This window comes from Apodemus sylvaticus, chromosome 11 (genome assembly GCF_947179515.1).
Source record: "Apodemus sylvaticus chromosome 11, mApoSyl1.1, whole genome shotgun sequence".
Lineage (NCBI taxonomy): Eukaryota > Metazoa > Chordata > Mammalia > Rodentia > Muridae > Apodemus > Apodemus sylvaticus.
Window position 1 is genome coordinate 104,715,279 of NC_067482.1, and position 22,894 is coordinate 104,738,172.

Below are 22,894 nucleotides of genomic sequence, written 5' to 3' on the forward strand. Positions count from 1 at the left end.
TTCCCTTCCGACACCGCTTTCTGGGCCATCATGAAAGCAGGGATCCTGTCAGTATCATTGACTGCTATACCCTTGGTGTGTATCATGCTTAGTAGAAACAGTGTCTAATATGAATGAATGCATGCATGCACTATATATAGACTAATTTCTTTGAAGAGAAAACATCCAAAATTTCGTTTTATTTTTAAACTTATTTATTGTCGTTATTTGAGACAGACTTCTGTAACCTAGGCTGGCCTCCAGTTTGCCCTGAGAGGACCATGAGTTCCTGATTCTTCTATATCAGCATCCTGGGTGCTAGGATTATAGGCATGTACCACCATACCTGGGTTTCTGCACACGTTTGTTAAACTGCCTTCCCTCTGGCCCTTTACCTGTTTAAAATAATAGTAATCAGATCACAGTTGCATTTAGAAAAGCAAATATTTGCTTGAAACTAATAGTCTTTGTTTAAGAATTAAATAATTTATTTTTAAGAAAATTCAGGCTTATGTTTTGCTAATTTTTCATATTACTTATTAATAACTTCTTCTTTAAGTTTCTCTGCAAGCAATCGCCTCTTTAGTAATGTTTGTTTCTCCTCTGCTGTCATTTCTGGCTTCTCTGTCATTTCCTTGAAGACAAAAAAAAAAATGTTACAATTAGCTTCATGTCTAAAATTCTCATCATATTTTCAAAATAACAAAGATTAAGGACATTTTCAGTAAAACTAAAAGTTAACAGGCAAGTTACATCAAGTTTCTTGAATCTTTCCTGGAGGAGTGTTGGGAGGGTGATGGATGGAGTATGGACAGGCCATTGCAAACAGTTCAGATGGCTGCAGTAAGACACCACACACTGACCCTAAGGAACTCGCAAGGGAAGTCAATAAAAATGTATAATGAAATGATTATTTCTACCTCACAAAATTCTCAACTCTCCTGAGAGAAGACTTTTGGACTGTCTCATGGTTAATTTGAGTACATCAGCCAAACAAAATTTATTAGAGGCTTTTCTTGCACAGACAAGAACCTCTTCCCATGGTCTTCATAGTTGATAGACCGAAACCAGCCGTACCTCTGCCTCCCTGGTAGGCCTTCCTTTTTGCTCTGTATTCTGGACCTGCTTTGCCCTCATATCCTTTCTCATGGACATCAGTTTATCTCTCTTCTGCTTGAGGTAATGCTCTCGTTGACGTAACTCTTCTGTTCCAAGTGCTGACAAATTCTGGTGCAGATAGGAGAAGGAAATGTCTGTATTCATTCACATAACCCCTGGCCAAGACATCTAGTAAATAAGTTCTAAATCCATAAGAAGGACAAGGGTCTGACTGCACGGTTCCAAGTTCCTCGCTCAGAGGAAACTAGCTTCCACTTACTGCTATTGGTCCTTCCATGCTTGCATGCTCTAAGCCAGGGATCTTCAAACCTTTCTGTGTGAGGGAGGAAGTTTCAGGCAACAACTCCATCTTTCTTCCCAAGGGTTGTACCGACTGATTAGCAAAATGCACTTTAACTTCTAGCAGTAAACAATGAGACCAATTAAGATACTATAATTTTTATAATTAAGATACAAGAATCATACTATTATGCAATACATAGGTACTTAATACACTGATCCCTTATAACATCTTTGGTTTCCAAGCTCTCGTCCAAGAATGCATGACTGTACACTTCAAGAACTACTTTAAAACAGATTTTCTTTTACATACAAGGTGTCAACAATAGGTTGGTTGTGATAACATACTAAAAGTAACTACCAATGCATTAAGAAAACGTAAACATTTTTAAAGCAAGCAGAAACTTCAAAGCATTTGAATATAAGCATTCCATACTGTGAGATCTGTGCCACGAAGTATGATTAACATTCTAATTGCTTCTGTAGTCTATTTTCTATTAGAAAATTGGGTGTTTAAAGAAGACTGGCTAGAAGACATAGAAAGTTAAGTCTCTAGCCACTCAGCATGATGGTCTCAGGATGCTTGTTCGTCTCCTGCAACTTGTTCTCTGCCCGTGTGCACACAGTGAGCAGTGGCACATAACACACATACGTAGAGCTCACTCTCATACACAGTACTCTCCCTCCCTCCTTCCCCCTTCTCTCTCTCTCTCATACACACACACACACATTTTTAAGGGCCTGGAGCTTAGGTGGTTTAGTGAGAAAAGTTCTTGCTGTGAACCATGAAAACCCTATTTTGGATCCACCACACATTTAAAAAGCTAAGCTCCACTGAAGACATCAACACAGAGATAAATGGATCTCGGGAGCTTGCTGGCCTGAAAGACACTGCCTCAAACAAAGTGAGAAGCAACAGAGAAAGACACTTGACCTCAACCTCTGCCTTCTACATGGGCAGACATGAATGAGCACTCACATGTACATAAGCCTCACATGCACAGCAAAAAATAAAATGTAAACTACAAGTAAGTAAAATCATGAAAGAAGACCATGGTACACACCTCAAAGGATTAATAACCCTGCCAGATGTGTGAAACCAGAAAAGAAACTTGACAAGGACCACTGCTGCACACACAGAGCAGACTGGCTGCACCGCGAGGAGATGGGAGAAAACGGTTGCAGACAGAGGGCCAGAGACCCTACCAAGTACGTAATACTGCTGTTACCACTACTAACATTCAGTTCAGTGGCCGTTCTTAGAGATGAAGTGGTCCTGGAAGCACAGAACCGGCGCGCGGGCGTGTGTGTGTGTGTGTGTGTGTGTGTGTGTGTGTGTCACTCGGCTCATGCACTTACACACCAGGCTGTGACTGGGTTACATGTAGACATGCATGCTCTCAGACCTAGAAAGGAATTATGTGGAGCCAAACACCTTTAGCTTTCCTGGTTTTTAAAGAATGGGTCAGAAAACCTAATGAAATAATCAACCCATTTCTGGCAACTCCATCAGAGAACAAATCTATTCATTTTAGTAGGATCCAAGGGAAGACAAAAAGAAAAAAAAAATGCTTGTCAAAACCTTGACTCTTTTAAAATTTGGACTTCTCACTAAGGTGCAATCACTTTACATGAAGTTATCTGTGGAACATCAGATATAGCAGTTTTACAAAGTACTGAAAAGAAATACTACTTTTGGAATTATTTGTCATTTGTTTTGCTTTTGATATATAAACTATTTTATATGGTCTGTGATGAAATTTTGTCTTTTCTTAGTTTTATTTATTTATTTAGAGGCAAGATTGAGGTGTAACCTGGAACTCACAATGTAGACCCCACTGGCCTCAAACTCTGATAGACTGCCCTCCCTCTGCCTGGTGAGTGCTGGGGTTAGAACCACATCTGGTTGTTTTCTTTTTCAGGCACAGTTGTCACGTAACCCAGACTAGGCATAAACTTTCCACTTGACCCAGGATGGCTTTGCTTCCATATGCTCACTTGAAATTTTCACTTAGGCACTACAGAGCAAATTTATTCAAATTATATCAGACACAAGCTTTAAACAAGTAAGTGTAAGTCTGTAAAATCACAAAATTAAATCTGGGTCACATTAAAGCATAGAAAAATAAAGCAGGAAGTGTTACATGATTCAGATGAACTCATTTCTACTTACAAACTAGAACATGAGGAAAAATGATCAAACATAATAAGAGCACAGAAAGGAACTTTATAAACTATATTTTATCTGTTAAACCTGTCCATGTCCCTGGCAAGTTTAAACTAAGATAACAGTTCCTTCAAAACAAATACTATAAAAACTGAGATCAGAGGGAAACTTAGACAAATGTCTCTACAATTTAAAAAGCCAGGTGTGGTGGCCTGTGCCTTTAATCCCAGTACCTCGCCAAGCTAAGGCAGGTAAATATGAGTTCAAGACCAGCCAGTATAGAAGAAAATAGTATTTAGGGTCAGAAGTCATAATTTCACCACTTAAAAGCTCAGAAATCTTGTAAAGTCACATTCTTGAATTTCTAATTTAGATAAAAAGAAAAAGAAAGGAGCATAACATCTACCTCACATTCATTACCTGTTCACTTGAGAAAACATTTAAAACCATGGAAACCCAAAGTGAAATGAATTCATGATCATGATTCAGTTCTGTTGCAGAATCTGCCCAATATTCAAACTATTCAAAGCTGATGTATACATATTGAACAAGTTCATCTGCTAGCATTTCCTTTATATACATAATTTCTAACTAAACATCTAGAAAAATGGCTGCCTCTTATTATCTAGCTCTACCTTAGATTAATTTTTAAAGTAATTTTTAATATTATCCCACCAATTGCACTTCCAGCACACAATGTTGTTATGTGCTATGGACATTGTACAAGTGCTGGTGGCTCTCTAGATTCCAAACTTCACTCAGAAATGTGGAAATGACATCACCTACAACAAAACTTTGAAGGAGCTTTTAAGTACAGAAACCCCATTCTGGAGCATAGCGTTCTCGGTGCACAGGCGTCAGAGTGCAGGACCCTCAGGCTTACCTGAGGGCGGCTGTACACAGTGTTCCCCATCCCCTTGGGAGTTGCTCAGGTTTGCAGCCTCACTAGTGTATGGCAGTTCTTCCAGGTTAGCTTCTGATGACTTCAGGATTCCATTACAATTTAAAAAGGAAAAAAGTTAATGTGGATCAATTCAGTAGTTAAAGGATCCAAAGATATTTAAAACATTACTATCACTGAACTAGATAATGAATAGGAGATTCTATTTTCCCATTTTAAAGATATTAACATTCTCCGGGCGGGGTGGTGGTGGCGCATGCCTGTAATCTTAGCACTTGGAAGGCAGAGGAGGGGCAGGCGGATTTCTGAGTTTGAGGCCAGCCTCGCTACAGAGTAAGTTTCAGGACAGCCAGAGCTACACAGAGAAACCCTGTCCCAAAAAAACCAAAAAAAGGTGTTAACATTTTATAGCTCCTACTTAACTTTTTATTTGTTTTTATGTCTTTTTTATCTTTCCTACATGTATGTTATATTCTACATGTATGTCTGGTGCCCACAGAGATCAGAAGAGGGCCCAGACTCCTTGGAACTAAAACTTGAGATGATTGTGAGCCACTGTGTGGGTGGTGCAAATTGAATTTGGGTCCTCTGAACAAGAAGTACTCTTAACTGCTAAAACAGCTCTCCACCCCTATACCTATTTTTTGAGGCAAGTAATATCCTATTTCAAGTCATACAGTACTAATAGCAGTAGAATTTGGTATTTAAGGAACTAAGTAGTCATGTGACTCAAAGCAAGCCACCAAAATATACACTAGGAAATAAAACCACTGATTTACAATTTTTCCAAATAAAATATGCCATGAACTTTGTGTCTTACAAAGCCACAAGTTCATTTATTTCCATTACCAAAATGGAAGAGAAGTATTAAATAAAATAATTTCATCTTGGAAATAAATTAATTTTTATTTTTTCCATTAAAAATAAAAAACACTTTTAGCCTCTTTGGCGTGACTCACAAATTGCTTTAAAAAAAGATTTATTTATTGTTATATCTAAGTACACTGTAGCTACCTTCACACACACCAGATTTCATAATGGATGGTTGTGAGCCACCATGTGGTTGCTGGGATTTGAACTCGGGACCTTTGGAAGTGCAGTTGGTGCTCTTAACCGCTGAGTCATCTCTCCAGCCCCCACAGATTTCTAAATCTAGTTACTGAGTGACAGATAAGTGGGGTTCATTATGTCAGCATGTATTTTCATGCTTTTAAATTTCATAATAAAAGTTCTCAAATGAAAGCAATTGTGCATCCCTAAAGTGTGATATTCAAGAAACAATATTTGCATATAAAATGAAAGTTAAAATCATGTCTTCTCTTAATTTTATACTCACTTCCCTCGTACAATTTTACATTTAAAAATCATAATATTCCAGGTATTTTCTTCATCTATTTACTAAAAATGTACTCAACAATTCATAAATCTCTCACCCATCGCCTTAGCGCATCCCCTCTCCCTACAGCAGGTACAGTGGGAAAAGACAGGCTTTTGTAGAGTGTGAGATACAAGGATGTATCATGGAGGACAGACAGAAAGAATTGACTTTCCAGTGGTTTGGGCCAGGTTTCCTTTTCCTTCAGAGAAATGGGGGAAATATTAGAGGCAGAGAGGCAGGGAGCAGGAGCCCAGAAGGAGGTGCACTCGGCTCACTCAGCCGCTCCTTGCACAGAAAGTCCTTAACAGAAGCATGCTGGCCAGCACTCCAAGTGCCTCATCGGGAAGCCTGCTAGTTCTGAGTAATAAAGGGAAAGTAAAAATCTCTTAATTTTCCTTGCATCCAGGAAACTACACGATTTATTTATTTTTCTTTGGTAGAGTAAACATAGATAAATCAGAACTCCAAAGAGTAGTAAGGGCTTTGTGGTGGTTTGAATAATAACGGCCCCCAGAGGCTCGCATGTTCGAAGCTTGGCTCCCCTTTGGTGGCTTTACTAGAGGATGCGTCCCTTAGAGGAAGCTCTGCGGTTCTGAGGCCTGGTCTTGTTCCTTGCTTGCTGCCTATGGACAAGATGTCAGTCCAGCCTCTGCTCGGGCCCTCTGACTGCCTGCCCACTGCCATGCTATGGACAAGATGTCAGTCCAGCCTCTGCTCGGGCACTCTGACTGCCTGCCTGCCGCCATGCTTCCTCCATGGTGGCCCTGACTCACCCTGAGACTAAACAAAGCCCCCATTAAATGCTTCCTTTTATAAACTGCCTTCATCATGGCTGTCTCCTCACAGCAAAGGAAGCGCAATGAAGACAAGCTCCAGTGTGGAACTTACACAGAATTCTCTAGTATAGTATATAAGTGATATTTCCATTTTTGACATGATACTCTGGGCCTTTACCATGAAATATAACCAGTGTTGTTCAACTACTATAAAGTGAACAGATTTAAACTGGATTTGGAAAAGGGAAAAGGCTAAGGATTAACCTCAAGATACATATATTAAGTATAATCTTTGTCACTGAGCTATATTCCTAGTATCACTAATCACTTTCTAAGAATGTATAAAGTATACTCTTGTAAGAAAATATGTATGGAGCCAGGCATGGTGGTAAACACCTTTCATCCCAGCACTTGGAAGGCAGGGGCATGCAGATCTGCAAGTTAAATGCCTCTAGGACTACATAGACCCTGTCTCAAAAAACAAAATAAACAAAAATAAACAAAACGTAAAGTATCATTTTCTTACCCAGATGTGATCTCTGCAGTACTGACCTGCCAGTCAAGATAAGCACTCTGGTGAAACAGAGGCTTGACTGTTCTGGTTGGATCTGAGCCCACTCCACAGGAGGGAATTCATGCCTGGTACAATAAACCACATCAAAAGCCCACAGCTGAGGGGTCCTGGGCTGGTGAACCTACTAGTATCTTCCTGCTAAATGGACAAGTTGTCAAACACAGCACTGGTTAGTGCTGCTCTCAGCCACAGAAGTGTTTTGGTTTTTGTTTTTTAAGGATTTAATTTTACATGTATGAGCATTTTGCCTATATGTATGTATGTATACTGTGTGCATGCCTGGTATCCATGGACGCCAGAAAAGGGTGCCAGAAGAGATCCCCTAAAACTGGAGTTACTGTTATGAGCCACGAATGGTGCTAGGTACTGAACTTGGGAAGTCTGTAGAGGAGCAAGTGTTCTCATGCCCTGGGGTTTTCTGCAAATAGACAGTACTTAATGTAGAAGCATATGGCCAGTCCTAGTACTGACAATAAGTGACTATTCAGTGTTCGCCCTGAAACATGATACCTAGATCATACTGCCAACCCCACCCCAAGGCTCAGAATGTAAGAACTAGAGGACGAGGAGGACTGCTGTGAAGCTGTCTTCTAGGTATAACACGGCTGCTGCTGCTGCTGCTGCTGCTGCTGCTGCAGGAACTCCCAGCAGATGTGGTCATTTATTCAAGTCTTGCACAAGAACAAATCAATATTCCAGCATACAAAAGTGGAAGGCTCATGAGGACCTAGCCCTGAGTGAGGAGCTACTGGCAGTTAATGACTGCTGGGTGTCATTTTCTCCCATTGGTGTAGGAGCCCATGATGCAGAAAGTAACTTCACACCAATGCTTGTGTAAGCAGTCCTAATTAAACTCAGAAAAGTAAGGGAGCTTGTTAGGAAGAAGGCGATTAAAGGGAAGGGGTCAAAGAAGATGAGGTAAGCATGATCAGAGTGCATTACATACATGGGGGAAATTGTCAAAAAACAAACTTTTTTTTTAAAAAAGGGACTGGGAAGACTTCCCAATGGGTAGCATGAGGACCAGAGCTCTCATTCCCAAAACAGCACATATAAGGCAGATATGCACAGCAGCGAACCTTCAATCCCTGAATAGAGGAAAGTTGCATTCCCCCAGCAAACAGGATCTGAGTTCAGCAAAAGACCATGCCTCAATGTAATATAATGCGCGTGCGCGCAGATACAGGCATGTGTGCTCACACATGTAAACATTCATACATGCACACAAGACATACACAGAACCTGCACAGAACAAAAGTTAAAAGGATAAAAATAACTCTTTGACGTTCCAAGAAAATCTGACTACTCTGAGTTGTTCTATAGAAGCTTAGAGGTTAACAGTAAAAGACAAGCATAAACTTAGCGGGCAGTAATAGCAATGAGACACACTTCTGCTGCATTTATGTCCCATAAGCACCTGCTTTTTTCGTTTCCTTTCTTCTTCCTGGTCGTATTCTTCTTTTGATTTTCTGAAATATAAAAAAAAGTTAAAAAGTACATTTGTTTGGTTTTGTTGAAACAGGGTTTCCCCATGGCCTGGCTGTCCTACAACAGCCCGCTCTTGAACTCACGTTGATCCACCTGCATCTGTTGCCTAAATGCTCGGATTAAAGGTTTGCACCCCCACTGGCTGGCTAAAAAGTAAATTTTCTTCTTCATCAAAGAATAAATATGCAGCATGTTAGCCTAACATATAGTATAGGCAAGGACTTATCCAGGAAAAGTGACATGAAAATATTTTTCTCTTAATTAAATATAATACAAATTGGACATCAAACATTAAAGTCTAAAATGCTCTAAAACTTTGGCACATCAGCAGAATGTTCAAAGGGTTTCAAATTTTTTAATGTTTGAATTCCAAATTTTCTGGTTAGGGTTGCTCATCTGTGTGATCTGTGTAAGTATTCCAAAATCAGAGACATTCAGTCCTCAGCACCTGGGTAAGAGTCATTCACACTGTGTATACATGGCCAAAAAAAAAAAAAAAATTAATTTGGTTGGTAGTATTTTCTAGAGAAAAGTTCAAATACATTCAGATCATATACAGCACTACTAACAATTCATTCAAAAACAGTTGAAAACATATACCTGAGGACCTCTCTTAGAATTTTCATCTCTTCCTGTTCAAGGTCACTGACCACATCTGCACCATCAGTTAAGCAGTCCGGTAACACACCTGTTCAAAACCAAAGACCACATGGAAGACTTGTCAACTCAACTGAAAACACTTTCTTCACGCTGTTACGGTCCATCGGGTACAAGTTAGTTGACAGTGTATCGTCTTTAAAAACATCTATCTTCTGCTTAACTTTCTCACACTTTAGGGACTAAGCCCACAAAAACCAGTCTTGATTTTAGCTAGAACTCTCTCTCAGTAATTTGTGTTTACTATCTAAAATAGCAATGATTGGAACCAAATGTAGCTTAGTAGTTGAGCCCTTAAAAAGCATGCATGGGGGGGGGGGTAAGGGGTGGTGGAGAAATGGATCAGCGGGTAAGAGCACTGACTGCTCTTCCAGAAGTCCTGAGTTCAAATCCCAGCAACCACACGGTGGCTTACAACCATCTGTAATAGAATGTCATGCCCTCTTCTGGTGTGTCTGAACACAGACAATGACAGTGTACTCACATACAGGAAATAATTAAAAAAAAAAAAACATGCATGGGCTCAATTCCCAGGACCAAAAAACAAACAAACAAAAAAAAAGTTTTCTTCTTCAGCCTCTACATCATGGAAGCAGTCATGATTTCTATTTAGCAACTATTTAGAGATCTATTTCTACTCTCTCTCACACACACACAATTAATTTAAAAAATTTTTAACTTGAAAAAAACTGGCAATAAAAATAATGGTCTTCCACCGTCACACTGCATCTGAGGATAGCCTACTGATACCACTTAGTCAGGGCTAACAGTGTGCTTTTAAAGACAAGCCCTACATGAGAAGAGGTTACAAACAAAGTGGAGCTTTGTTAGAAGGCGTTTGATGGTCTGCATTTGAACTATGATGCTAGTGAAAAGGCCCCGCTTACTATGTCCACTGACAGCATGGACTAAACTTGTGCTGAACATAAAGATCAGTGATACTAACTCTGCCCTTGAAGATGTTCAGTATTGGCAATAGCTGTAAATCATAATTGTGCCAGCCTCCACCCCACATTCCCCTCACCCCTGAAAACACAGTTCACAGGAAGGCATTTTAATGGTGGGTCTAGCTGGTTTCTCCCTCCCTGATGAGGCAGGCTGACCACTGGAATGTCTGTGCTACAGCACGAGCAGAGGGCACCTTTACTCTGCCCTCCATTCCTTTATGCAAATGCATATGCAGTGGGATTCTAAATTAGCTCTAGAGTAGTTTTATCATTGCAGTTCCCTTAATGTTCATGTGCATTTGGGGCTAAACATTGCAGTCATCTGTAAAGAAGGAGCAGAAAATGCATACACACTTTACCTGGAAACCACAGCATAGCATCGCACCACAAAAGTCACACCTGTAAACTCATCACTGTCAAGCATAATTTTGCTGAGCCAAAAGGTATAAAATCATGTTCCTCCTAGCAACCTTTGTACGGAGAATTAAAAGTGGTAAGGAACAATGCAACTGTATGGAAGAAACCCTTTAAACCATCAAAATGCATCTTCTCCAAATTATTTGAGAGCAAAAATCCAGAAAGCATTTGAATTTTTCTTATAAAACAAAATTTCCAAACATCCTGTTTGAATGCAATCAACACTGATCTACTACTCAGCCCTGGGTGCAAATGTTAGTTTAAATTTAAACATAGGGTAAACTGCACATACTGTGAGCTAACAGCAGTAATTATCCCACATCATCCATCCCTTCTCCAGTAAAGCTAGATTCTGTGCAGTCATCAGGCAACCATCACTGAGAGATCAAACCCTCTCTCACCTCAGAAGAGTAATCAAACCCTCTCTCACTTCAGAAGAGTGGCACTTGATTAAGTCACACTGTCACAATGGTCTCGTCCCTCCAGGCTAAGGCAAGTGACCCATCCTGGGCAGTAGGGCCTGAGCTAAGGCTCCTGTAGGGTTCACATGAAATGTTTTCTTTCCTACAAAAAGAAATTCACACAGGAAACATTCCTTTCCTCACAAAACACTGAGTCTGCACTGGAAGCAGAAGAGAGGCTGGGAATGCAAGGGTCAGAGGCTTGAAGACATCACTGAGCACTAGGTGAGCAGTGCCCAACTTGTCTTCCTCATTTGGGCTTCATCTGAGACTGCTACATGTTTGTAACAACTTGACACAGGCTAGAGCTAACTGAGAGGGAGTCTCAATTGAGAAAATGCCTCCATAAGATCTGGCTGTAGGACATTTTTTAATTAGTGACTGATGGAGGAGGTGCCAGCCCATCGTGGTTGGTACTGTCCCTGGGTTCTATAAGAAAGCAGGCTGAGTAAGCCCTGAAGAACAAGCCAGTAACCACTCCATGGCCTGTGCATCAGCTCCTGCCTCCAGGTTCCTGCCCTGTGTGAGTTCCTGTCCTGACTTCCCTTATGATGAACAGTATTCCGGAAGTATAAGCTGAATAAATTCTTTCCTCCTCAACTTGCTTTGTTCATGTGCTTCCTCACAGCTACAGTTATCCTGACTAACAAGACAGAGACTGATGTCTAACTGCTCACACCATTTTCACTTAAGTGCACTATTATTGACAATCTGAAGCATGCTGCTAATACAACTGCAGAAGTATTTGTTCTCGTTTTAAAAAATCAAGTTTCCTTAAATGCCAAACTGAAAAACTACAGTCTAGTGGTCAAGTTCACTTTTTCTTTTATTAAACCTTATCCTCTCAAAAACAAGCCTTACAAATGTAAAGCAGTTATCCCACAGAGCAAATTAAAGCCTAGTTTGGGGAATATTGAAAAGAGAGGACTTCACAAAACAAAGAATGGAAGAACAACAAAGAAAAGACACTCGTCTAAATGATTGACGTCAAAGAAAGCACACTACACCACACTCTGCAGGGTCAGGACAGTCTCGCAACAACAGACAGCAGCTCCAGGGCCCACTGTGAAAAGGAGCTTAACTTTAAAGCACAGCCAAGGTAGTGGCCGGCTTCAAAGGGTCAGACTCACATTGCCAAAACATTCTGATGTTTGTCTCTATCTACAGAATCCCTACTTGTTGGGGCTGATGAGATGGGGCTTGTGACCTAAGTTTTATTCCTAGGACACATTCCTGGAAGCTGACCTCAGAGCAGCACATGTGCACCACGGCACAGATGTTCCTCCTCACTGCACATCCTCGCCCTGAAAGCCAGCCGCCAAGTAAACATGGCTCCTCCCACACCGTCACAAACCAGCAGACACAATCTTGCTGCCACACTAGTAAAGTGTGGGCAGGCTGGCCCCTGCCGTGACCAGGATCCACAGCTCCAGTAACACCTGCACACCTGTTAAAGATACAGGTAACCACGTCCCACCCCAGACCATGACGGCTGACCCAGGGCTTACTGACACCGGAGAACCATTTCCTACCAAGTCTTAATAGAGACAAGCAGAACAGTAGTCATCTGTTCATAACAGTAACAATAGCCACTCAAGACATTAAACTAACACAATGGCTGGGCGGAAAAGCAAGCTCTCACAAAACTAAAGCATCAGTAAATCAAATTGTCTTCTTTCTTTGAGATGCCACACGCTAAATTAGGAAATTTATTTTCTTAAATCTTTTCTTTTAAACCTTTTTCTTTTTTCTTTTTCAAGAGATTTATTTATTTATATGAGTACACTGCAGCTGTCTTCAGACACCAGAAGAGAGCAATGGATCCCATTGCAGATGGTTGTGAGTCACCATGTGGTTTCTAGGAATTGAACTCAGGACATCTGGAAGAGCAGTCACTGCTCTCAACCACTGAGCCATCTCTCCAGCCCTTCTTAAATCTTTTACAAAGACTTTCACATTTGAAATAAATGCATAAAATGTAGCTATATTTAAGACTGTTAGAATAAAAAAAGAAAACTTCAAAAACAAATTCAGTTAGTGCTTAGATGGCTAACTGCAGCAGTTTACCATTCCTCTCCTGGATTATGCGGATGGCTTGAAGCTGCATCTCAATGTTCTTCTGGACCATCATTGCTTTAAAGATAGTAAAATCTTCTGCTGCCAACACAGGCTGCAAAATGGCCTGTGGGAGGAAGTCTGGAGGTTAAATGAAGATTTAAGTTTGGAAACTGTTTAACCCACATTGAAATCAGCATTTCCACTGAAAAGCAGCATATTAATTCATGAATGTTACATCATTATTATGATTAAGTGACTCAAGTAGACATCTTAAAACTAAAAAACACAACAATAGGGTTTCATTGTGTAGCCCTGGTTGGCCTCAAACTCCTAATTTTCCTGCCTTGTCTTTCCAAGTATTGAGATCACAAGGTATACGGCTATACCCTAAGGTTTTTTTAAGCCTTTAAAATAGGGTTCTCTGGAGCTACCTCATTCCACCTGTAAGACTCCAGGAGTCAGATAGCAGGCTCCTTCTCCAAGCCCTCTGGTGAAAAATGGAAAACACAACCATCTGGCTTACGGTTCTAACGTCATCTCAATATCCAAGTTTGTTCACACCAAATATCTGGTTTATATCCTATCTTCTGAAATTTACTTTGTGTTTAATTCAGGAAATAAACAAAAACTGAAAACTTATAAGCAGAAATACATATATACACACACACACATATATGTTAGAGATTATAGTAGATTAGATTAGGAATTATGAAAAGTCAAAACTGAAAAGTTTAATAAATGAAGAATAAAAGGCTGGAGCAATGGCTCAATTATAAAGAGCACCACCCTTGCAGAGGACCCAAATTCAATTCCCAGCACCCACATAGTGGCTCACAACACCTGTAACTCCAATCTTAGGGGAGTCTGACACCCTCTTCTGAGGGCAGCAGGTACACATGTGGTACATACAGGCAAAACACCCTTACATGTAAAATAAAAATAAATCTTTAAAAATAATAAAAAGTATCTATCATTGAATTACATACCTAAGTATTTCCTTAACTCTTAATAATGCTACATATTGTCAAGAACAAAACAATTCCCAAGCTAACTAATAAGCGGAGTAAAATTTGAAATGCATGGAAACACCCACAGAAGCACTCAGGCCTTATCTTAGAAGAATTTAATTTTCCACTCTACCTGAGAAGAATGGAAAAGCTGAACACACAAAACCATGCAGAGGTAACCGAGAGTGTACTGTTTACTACGAGGCAAAGGCAATGTTCTTACAAAGAATACCAGACCAGACACTTCACCAAACAATTCCACTTGAAACAGATGAACCCTTCCCCCAGCAACCAGCTCAGCACACTCTAGATGTGCAGTGTAACAAAGGTGCAGGCCAGAGTGGGTCTCAGCAGCATGTACAAGGAGTGCACTAGGAAGAGAAAATAAAATGCTCCCTTAAACTCTGCCGGGTCTTCAGGGCGGTCAAGGCAGGGAATGGCAAACATGAGCCACGACTGCTCAAAGTCCAGAACAGGCAGCTTCTGCCTGAACCCCTCTGGGGGTTGGGCTCCATGCCTATTACTATCAACGAGCACTTTACCTGACTTTAAAAGACGGCATTGCTAGTCCATCTAATTTTTGGCCTTTTGAGACAGGGTCTCACCCCGTAGCCTAATTTGGCCTCAAACTCAATTATAATCTGCCTCCTGAGACAAAGTATTGGGATTACAGCTCTGAGCCACCACATCCAACTATGGGCACTGCTATTGATAGCAATGTGTAAAACAAATTTTCTAGCAGCTAGTTAGAAATTGAACTTGTAATTGTGACCTTTGACCCTACTTAATAAGTCCAAGAAAAAATGATTGTTAAGAAAGCATATTCCTGAGCCCTGTTTCAGACATTAAAAACTGTAATCTTTACAGGATGCATGTCCACATATCTCCACAGATTATTTCTTAAAACATTAAGGTTTCAGAAACATTGGCATATTAGGGAAGGAAAAGAATCCTGATATCAAAAGCCTACATCCAATGTAACTAAAGACACTAGTGGCTCTGTGACCCTGGTATTATTTAATCCTTAGCATCAATAAAAATACCATAGCATTTATATAGTGTTTCATGGACTCTAAGACTCTGAAGAGTAGTAAAATAGGACATTGTTTTGTGTGTCATTTAAGTATACAAAACAATCTCATTTTAAATATAATAATGATATAAAACTGTGTGTCTGGAGCCTAGAGATGGTGCCACAGTTGTACCCAGGTTCAATTCCAAGCATCATATTATGGCTAGAAACCACTGTGAGTCCAGCTCCAGTGCAGCAGTCGTCTCTTCCAGCCTCGGCACACACTGCACACATGGCACACATACACATAAGATCTTTTTAAAAACTTGCTTCTGAATAAAATAAATCCCAAATCAAACAAAGACTTCACAAGAAAGGAAAAACTAAAGGTCAGAGATGAAAAAAAAATGGCCAAAAGAATTTTAGCAAACTGAATTCAACAATGTATAAAAAGAATTACATAGCATAACAACCTGGGATTCTTTTCTAATTATTCAAAGTAGATCAACATTTGAAAATAATTCACTATATCAGAGATTAACAGACTGGAGACTGCTATTGACCCTATCAGTAAACAGAGAAAAGAGCTATGGTGATCAGGGAGATGGCTCAGTGGTTAAGAACACTGGCTGCTTTTCCAGAGGTCTTGAGTTGAGTTCCCAGCACCACATGGTGGCTCAAGACCATCTAAAAGGGATCTGATGCCCTCTTCTGGCAAGTAGACACAGTAAATACATGCAGACACAGCACTCCTATATATAAAATAAATGAGTAAATATTTTTTTTTTTTAAAAAAAAAGAGCTTCTGATAAAATTTGACAGCCATTCATGTATTTAAAACATAGCAAATCCTTCTCAGCAAATGAGAATAGGCAGAAGTTTCCTCACCCTTGTAAAGATCATCTATTTTCAAGATTTATAAATATATATATATGTGTGTGTGTGTGTATGTGTGTGTGTGTGTGTATACAAACCTATGTAAGTTCATTGAGCATTATATACATACAGGTGCCTATGGAGGCCAGAAAAAGCTGGCTCATATTTCCTAGCACTGGAGTTTTAGACAGCTATGAGCCACTCTATATGAATGATGGAAACCAAACCTGGGGCCTCGGCAACAGGAGTAAGTGCTCTTAACAGCTGAGCCATCCCTTTAGGACCTAAGACAGCCAAACACAGTTTGGTGGTGAATGCCTGTTATCCTAACTCTTGATATGTGCAGACAAGACCATAGGAGTTCAAGGCCAGTCTTGGCTACGCAGTGGGTCTGAGGCCAACCAAGGCTACTCAAGACCCTACCTCAAGGATGAAAAAGGATGAATAAAAACCACAGCTAATATCATAAGACGCCAGAATCTTTCCCCCTAGATCAGAAATAAGGCAAGGCTGACTTACTCACAGATACCACTCAACACTGTGTAAGTCCTGCCTAATGAAATAAGTTTGGCTTTCGGTTTTGGTTTTGGTTTTAACTACTTGGACAGGAAAAAGTAAAACTCTTTTTGTTTGGGGCTGGAGAGATGGATCTGCAGTTAAGAGCACTTGCTGCTTCTCCACAAGACCCAAGTTCACTTCCTAGCACCCACCTATAACACCTGCAAGCGTGCTCCAGCTCTAGGAACTCTGACACCTCGGCCTCTGGTGCAGGAGTAAGTGCTCTTAACAGCTGAGCCACAGGACCTAAGACAGCTAAGACAATTTGGTGGTGGATGTGCACAAACACTCATTCAGACACACACCTACACATAGTTTAAAATAATTAATAAAATTTAAACCCAAATCAAATAAAATATTTACTGCTAATAAATCATTTAAAACTACTTTAAAACAATTCACTGACTGGGGATAGTTCAGTTGGTAGAGTGCTTCTCTAACACGTAAAAAGCTCCGGGTTTGGTCCCAAGCACTGTATGAACCCATGGATGGTAGTCTCCAGTCTCAGCATTTGGGAGACGGAAGCAAGGGAACCAAGTTCAAGGTCATTGTGAGCTACACAGTGAACTGGAAACTAGCCTGTGCTACATGAGGCCTTCTAGGCCATGCAGGCCTGGGAAGACAACTCAGTGAGTAAGAGCACTGTCTGGAGTGGACCGGGTCCCAGAAGCAAACAGCACCTCACAGCTTCTCACCCCAGTCCCCCGGATCCGAGACCCTCTTCTGGACCCCATGAACATGCACATGGCGTACAAATATACATACAGGCAGAGCAGACACCTATGAAAAGAACTTCATAAACAAAAAGGTCATTTGCCATGCATATAATTTTCCATTTGTTAAGTACAAGAGCAGATTTGGAAAGAAAAAAAAAGAGCTAATTATACTAATAAAATGGGTGTGCTTATTTTACAAAAAGAATCATTGCTGAATGTTTGATACTAGAGGACATACAACTTCAGGATTTTTCAACACTGATGAATATTTTGTTTTTGTAATCATCAATGCTGAGAATACCACTCCACATAAATAGGTAGTACAAACGGCTCAGGTACCATTAGGCCCTAGTTCACAAGTTGTTGGAAATTCTACCCTAAATTTCAAGCCAAAATTCATTCAACAATGTTTTTATGAAATTTAAAACTGCAACACTAAAGCAATTTTTAAAATCAAACATTCTAAAACAATAAAATCTGACAATATACTAATTTGATATGTGCTGAGAAATGACAATAAGAAAATATTATCTTTTCTTTCTATAAGCTATTATGCTTCTATAGGTGCAGTGAGCGTCTACTGACAATAAAGATACCACAATTCATAACATATAATAGTCTTCAATTTGGCCAAGATGTTTGAGATGGTGTTCTGTGATGGCGCACAGCCTCCTGCAAAATGCAAAGTGAGCACTGTCCTGTTTAGAATCCTGGCTGTAGTAAAGGCCCGTTCTGTAGGTTAGGGCCACGCAGCTGTGAACACGTCAGTTCAGAAACCTTTAATATCACCAGCATTTCAAGACCCTCCACAATCAGCTACATAGGTCTCAACCGCTGCTGGGCGGCAGTTTCTTGTAAAGCCAAACAGAATGCAAGCCTTGAATACCTACTGTACCTAATGTAAAAGCTTCTAAAAGGTCTGCAGGCCACACACTATAGCTTCCAATTTGGTGTTTTTATGGAATGCCTGAGTGTGTGAACAAGTGAGTCTCTGATGCTTGTGCCAATTCATGGGCTCTTTTCAAAACTTCTGTTGATTTTTCTTGTCCAACTTTGATGTGATAGATTTTGTTTTCTTATTAGATTTTATTTTCTTATATTTTTTTAAAAAAAATAAAGGAAGGGAGGGAGGGAGGGAGGGAGGGAGAGAAGGGAGGAAGGCAGGAAGGCAGGAAGGCAGGAAGGCAGGAAGGCACCAGGCATGCACACAGTGTGTACACATACATGTAGGTAAAATAAAAATAAACAAAAATAATTCCACAAGGAGGCCCCAGAACTAGAGACTGCACATTTGCTACAAATAGGAAAAGGCTAACAACAGAATCACCAGGGTCACACAGAAAGGGAACCATACAGGGACAAACTTTGTGAGCTCACAACTCTGGAATCAGAAAGCTCAGTTTTAATTCCATCAGATCATATTATTTCTTAAAGTGGTTACAAGTGAACATGGTGGGTGATGGCTTCCACCTCACACAATGTCTAACAGTTCTTATACCTCCACAACCAAACGCTTTGTTTAAAGATAGCCGCGCACTGTTTGTTCCAGGTCCACACTGACCTGTGAGGTGCGCGTCCTGGCCAGGGGGGAAGCGCATGCTTCCTGAAACTGATCTTCATTAATTCCGATTTCTTTGAGGTAACTTTCTAACAGCTTTTCAACCTAAAGGAAAAGAATTAACCTTTATAAGGTACATAGGAAAATTCTAAATGTCATTCTGCCTGTTTAGAATGCTCTTTGGAATTACCATTACACAAGACACAGAACTAATAATGTCTTTCACCAATAAATTAACAACAAGAAGCTTTGTTTTTTTCTTCCAAAGAATCACACGAAGTTTAATTTCCTCTACTAGAAGACAGCCAGAATTATGAAGGTGAACATGACTCCTCTGCCCACTGCCTCTTTTTAAATATGCGGAGGCTCTTAAAAGTCCCAAGATGACTGTAAGTCAGGAAGCACAAGCACTGGCCTAAAGGCCCCAGCTAAGTAAGAATTTAAAAGTGAAACATCACCATAGCTACAATAAATCTTTACTTAGAATCTAAAACAGAAGAGACAGAAAATCATTTGAAAAGATGCTCATGGAAATGACAAGCTTGAGAAAACTGTTAGTACTGTGCTTCAGGAAACGCTGCTGAAATGAAGGCTACAGGGGTGAGGTGGTGCGAGCGAGCATCTGTGCAGGTCCAAAAGGCCCAGGTTCAATTCCCAGCACTCACATGGTGGCTCACAACCATCCATAACTCTAGTTACAAGGAACCCAAACCCCTCATGACTACTGTGAGCACAGGCACACACATAGTGCCCATACATGCAGATAAACACCCATACACATAAAATAAAACACAATAAATCTTAAAAACAATTTTGAATTAAAAAAAGCAAATATTTTTAAGATCATAAAATCAAGAAAAAGAGCCAGTGTGTCAACACACACCTTTAGTCCTAGCACTGGGGAGGGGCAGGCACATAGAGCTGTGTGATCTAGGCCAGCCTGGTCTACACAGTGAGTTCTAGGCCAGCCATGACTGTATAATGAGCCCCCACCCCCATCTCAAACAACAAATATGAGGTGGAAAATACTCAAACACTCACCAGCTCTTTGTACTCCTGATGAATTTCTGTATAGGTCAATTTGCTTTCTTCTTCATCATCAAAAACTATATTTATAAGAAAATAATAGAACAGTGTAAAAGAACAAATCATTTAATTAAGTACAAATATAAAAATCTTACATATGGCCTTTGTAACAGGAACCTGTTCTCCCCTTCCCCATGTAAGCTGTGGACTGACTCAAGTCATCAAGTCACCAGCACTCCTGCCCTGAGCCATCTCCCCAGCGACTTTAGTTTTAACATTTATGTACTTGCACTTGACACTTTATATTTTACTGTTTCCATGTGTGCCTTCTCTGGTAAACCGTAAACTTTTCAAGGATAGCATGTCTATCTCCAGTGTCTGCTCTAAGATAACTCAGTGAATACTGAAATGTTGGTATCACAGAGCTGTCTAAACTAATCTTTGAGTATTCTGAGGCAGAGAACAGCACATTGGCAAGCCCTCATCAGTGAAGGATAAGTTTCTGATGTCACTTCCCTTTATGTAGCCTTTGGTCTCGGTGACACTTCTCATGCATTCAATACAAATGCTAATTATACTCTTTTTCAGTTCTGAAACCACGTCATTGCGGTGTGTTTGTAAGCCTAGCTGCTTCTCTGTAAAGATGCACAATCAGCTGTCACTACTGAGATGCAGCTGCTCTTGACACCTGTACATAGAGGACAAACCAGCCCCCCCACACACACACAAATTTCTGTTCAGGATTTAGTCTCAATAATAGATAAAAATCGCTGGGTGGTGGTGGCTTACTCCTTTAATCCCAGCACTTGGGAGACAGAAGCAGGCATATTTCTGAGTTGGAGGCTGGCCTGGTCTACAGAGGTGAATTCCAGGACAGCCAGAGCTACACAGAGAAACCCTGTCTGGGGGGGGGGGGGGCTAGATAAAAATCAGTGAGTGACATCATGCCTCCTGCAGGAGGTCAGTCAGGCTTTCCCACCTTCTAACAGCACTCTAAATTCTACAGAGGAACACGAGTCAACGCTTTGCTTTCTGAACCTCCTTAAAAGTTACCTGTCTAAAACACTTAACACGTTTGAATTTTAACATAAATTTGAATTTTAAAATAAAAGGTTCAGTGATCAATCGAAGTTCTTTCTTTACTAAATTCATAGAATCTTGGGTTTGAGAGAACTGCAAGACAATTCAGGATAAGAAGCTTCTGTTAGCTGACTTTCAAACAGCCTGCATTGCAGTACAGCCACTGCCAGATGTCTGCAGACACTTCAAATGCCTGGGAACTCATTGCCTTTCCAAGGCCAACTCATCCTGGAAAAGTGTGTAGAAGATTCCCCTCACTGAAATGTGTCCTCTGCAGCTTGTGTTCGCTCATCCCAGCTCTACTGCACTGATCTCTAAACAAGTCTAGTCCCTCTAACTAAGGCCCGAGTTCAGACGATGGATATTGCTACCCTCCAAGTATGGCCTAGGCAAATAACCACGATAGGTTGGATAGGACATCGTTTGTGATTCTCTATGAACAGAGTTCAATTCGCCTTATGAACTCGGACATGAGCATCAGAAAGCATTGATGCTGAACCTTCAAAAGAATTCCACATTTGTGTATCTCGTTTGTTAGAAAGGTCTTCCTCCCCGTCGCCTGCTTTGGTGCTAGCGGAGTAATGGAATGCCCTCCTTCGCAGATAAAATGGCCAGAGTGAGTGTTTTCATCTCGTAGACTGAGTCCACAGGGCGACATCTCAGGTGTCAGAAGCAACTCGAAGAAAAACGACGCTTCTCCCAAATGACTGGGGAAGATGCTGGTTACCCAAATGGTTCACTTGCGCGGGGTAGGAAGACGCGGGGTGAAGTGACAGGCGGAACAGGGGATTAAAGTCTACGGCGTTCAGGACAAGCGCTCGCTCGGGCAGGGTGGGGGAGAGGCCTTGGTGAGCACCTTCAGGTCTGCAAACAAACGCCCCACTCGGGAAGGGGTGTGTGCAACTCCCCTACAAAACTGTGCTAGGCCCGGCAGGCAGAGGCAGTAAGAGTCGGCGCGTTCAGGGTCTGGTTCTTACCTTCGCATTTCTGCTCCACAAAGTCCAAGATGGGGATAGACCAATCCGGGCCCCGCAGGAACCCAGCGATGCTCTCCACCACCCATTCCACTTCGTCCTCTTCTTCCGCAGCCATCCCGCTCGCACCGGGCGACGCGGACGCCTAGGCCGGATTCCCCCAGCCCGCTCTGGCCTTTCGGCCGCAGGAAGCGACGGAGAATGCGGGCAGCACGGTCCCCGCAATCGCCGGGCCCCCAGGTTAGACACTACAAACCGGTAACGTAAAATGGTCGCTATGACAACATACGCAGCGGCCCGGAAGTGAGGCCTGAGTCCTGAGCTCCTCGGGGGAGGGCAACCGATAGCCCTCCGCCCATTGGTCCGTAGTTGCTAGGCTGAGAGCAGCCGTGCGGGCATTGGCTACCGCGCCTAGAGACGGCGTTCGCGCTCCCGCTCCCAGGTGCGCGCGGCCGGTCTTAAGATGGCGTGCTGAGGGCGTGGCTTTCCTGAGGACCTCCTCCCACCTCATCCCTAAAGGTTTTCACACCCCTGGCCCGGGAGTTCCAGGACAGCCACGGCTCACAGAGAAACCCTGTCTCGAAAAAAACAAAAAACAAAACAAAAACAAACAAACAAAAAACCCTGAGGGAAATATGCTCCGTGAGGTTTGCTGATTGGTTCTGCTATCCGTTTGCTCGCTGTCGGAGGATGAGTCTTTAACCCCCAAGCGTAGTTAGCAATAGCTAAAATTAGGGCAAGTGCAAAATCAGTTAATCTCCATTTAAACAGGCTTTCATAGCCAGTTTTTTAAAAGTATCAAAGTTGCTCTCTCCCTGCTAAAGAGCCAGAGGACTCCCAAGAATCACACAAAAATGGCATCCTAAGTAGGTGTGGTGGGCTACAC

General features: G+C 41.3%; 1 protein-coding gene across 1 annotated transcript; it reads right to left on the reverse strand.

Annotated features, from left to right (window-relative positions):
• Positions 1-443: 443 nt before the first annotated feature.
• On the reverse strand, positions 444-22,347 carry Cfap36 (cilia and flagella associated protein 36). Its single transcript, XM_052198786.1, has 10 exons — positions 22,012-22,347; positions 19,970-20,034; positions 18,932-19,033; positions 13,211-13,325; positions 9,262-9,349; positions 8,591-8,642; positions 4,428-4,527; positions 1,358-1,497; positions 1,057-1,206; positions 444-613 (listed from the first exon to the last, which is right to left on the reverse strand). The coding sequence occupies exons 1-10, from the start codon at positions 22,124-22,126 to the stop codon at positions 512-514; spliced, it is 1,029 nt and encodes a 342-aa protein (XP_052054746.1). The 5' UTR covers positions 22,127-22,347; the 3' UTR covers positions 444-511.
• Between the last annotated feature and the right edge of the window lie 547 nt (positions 22,348-22,894).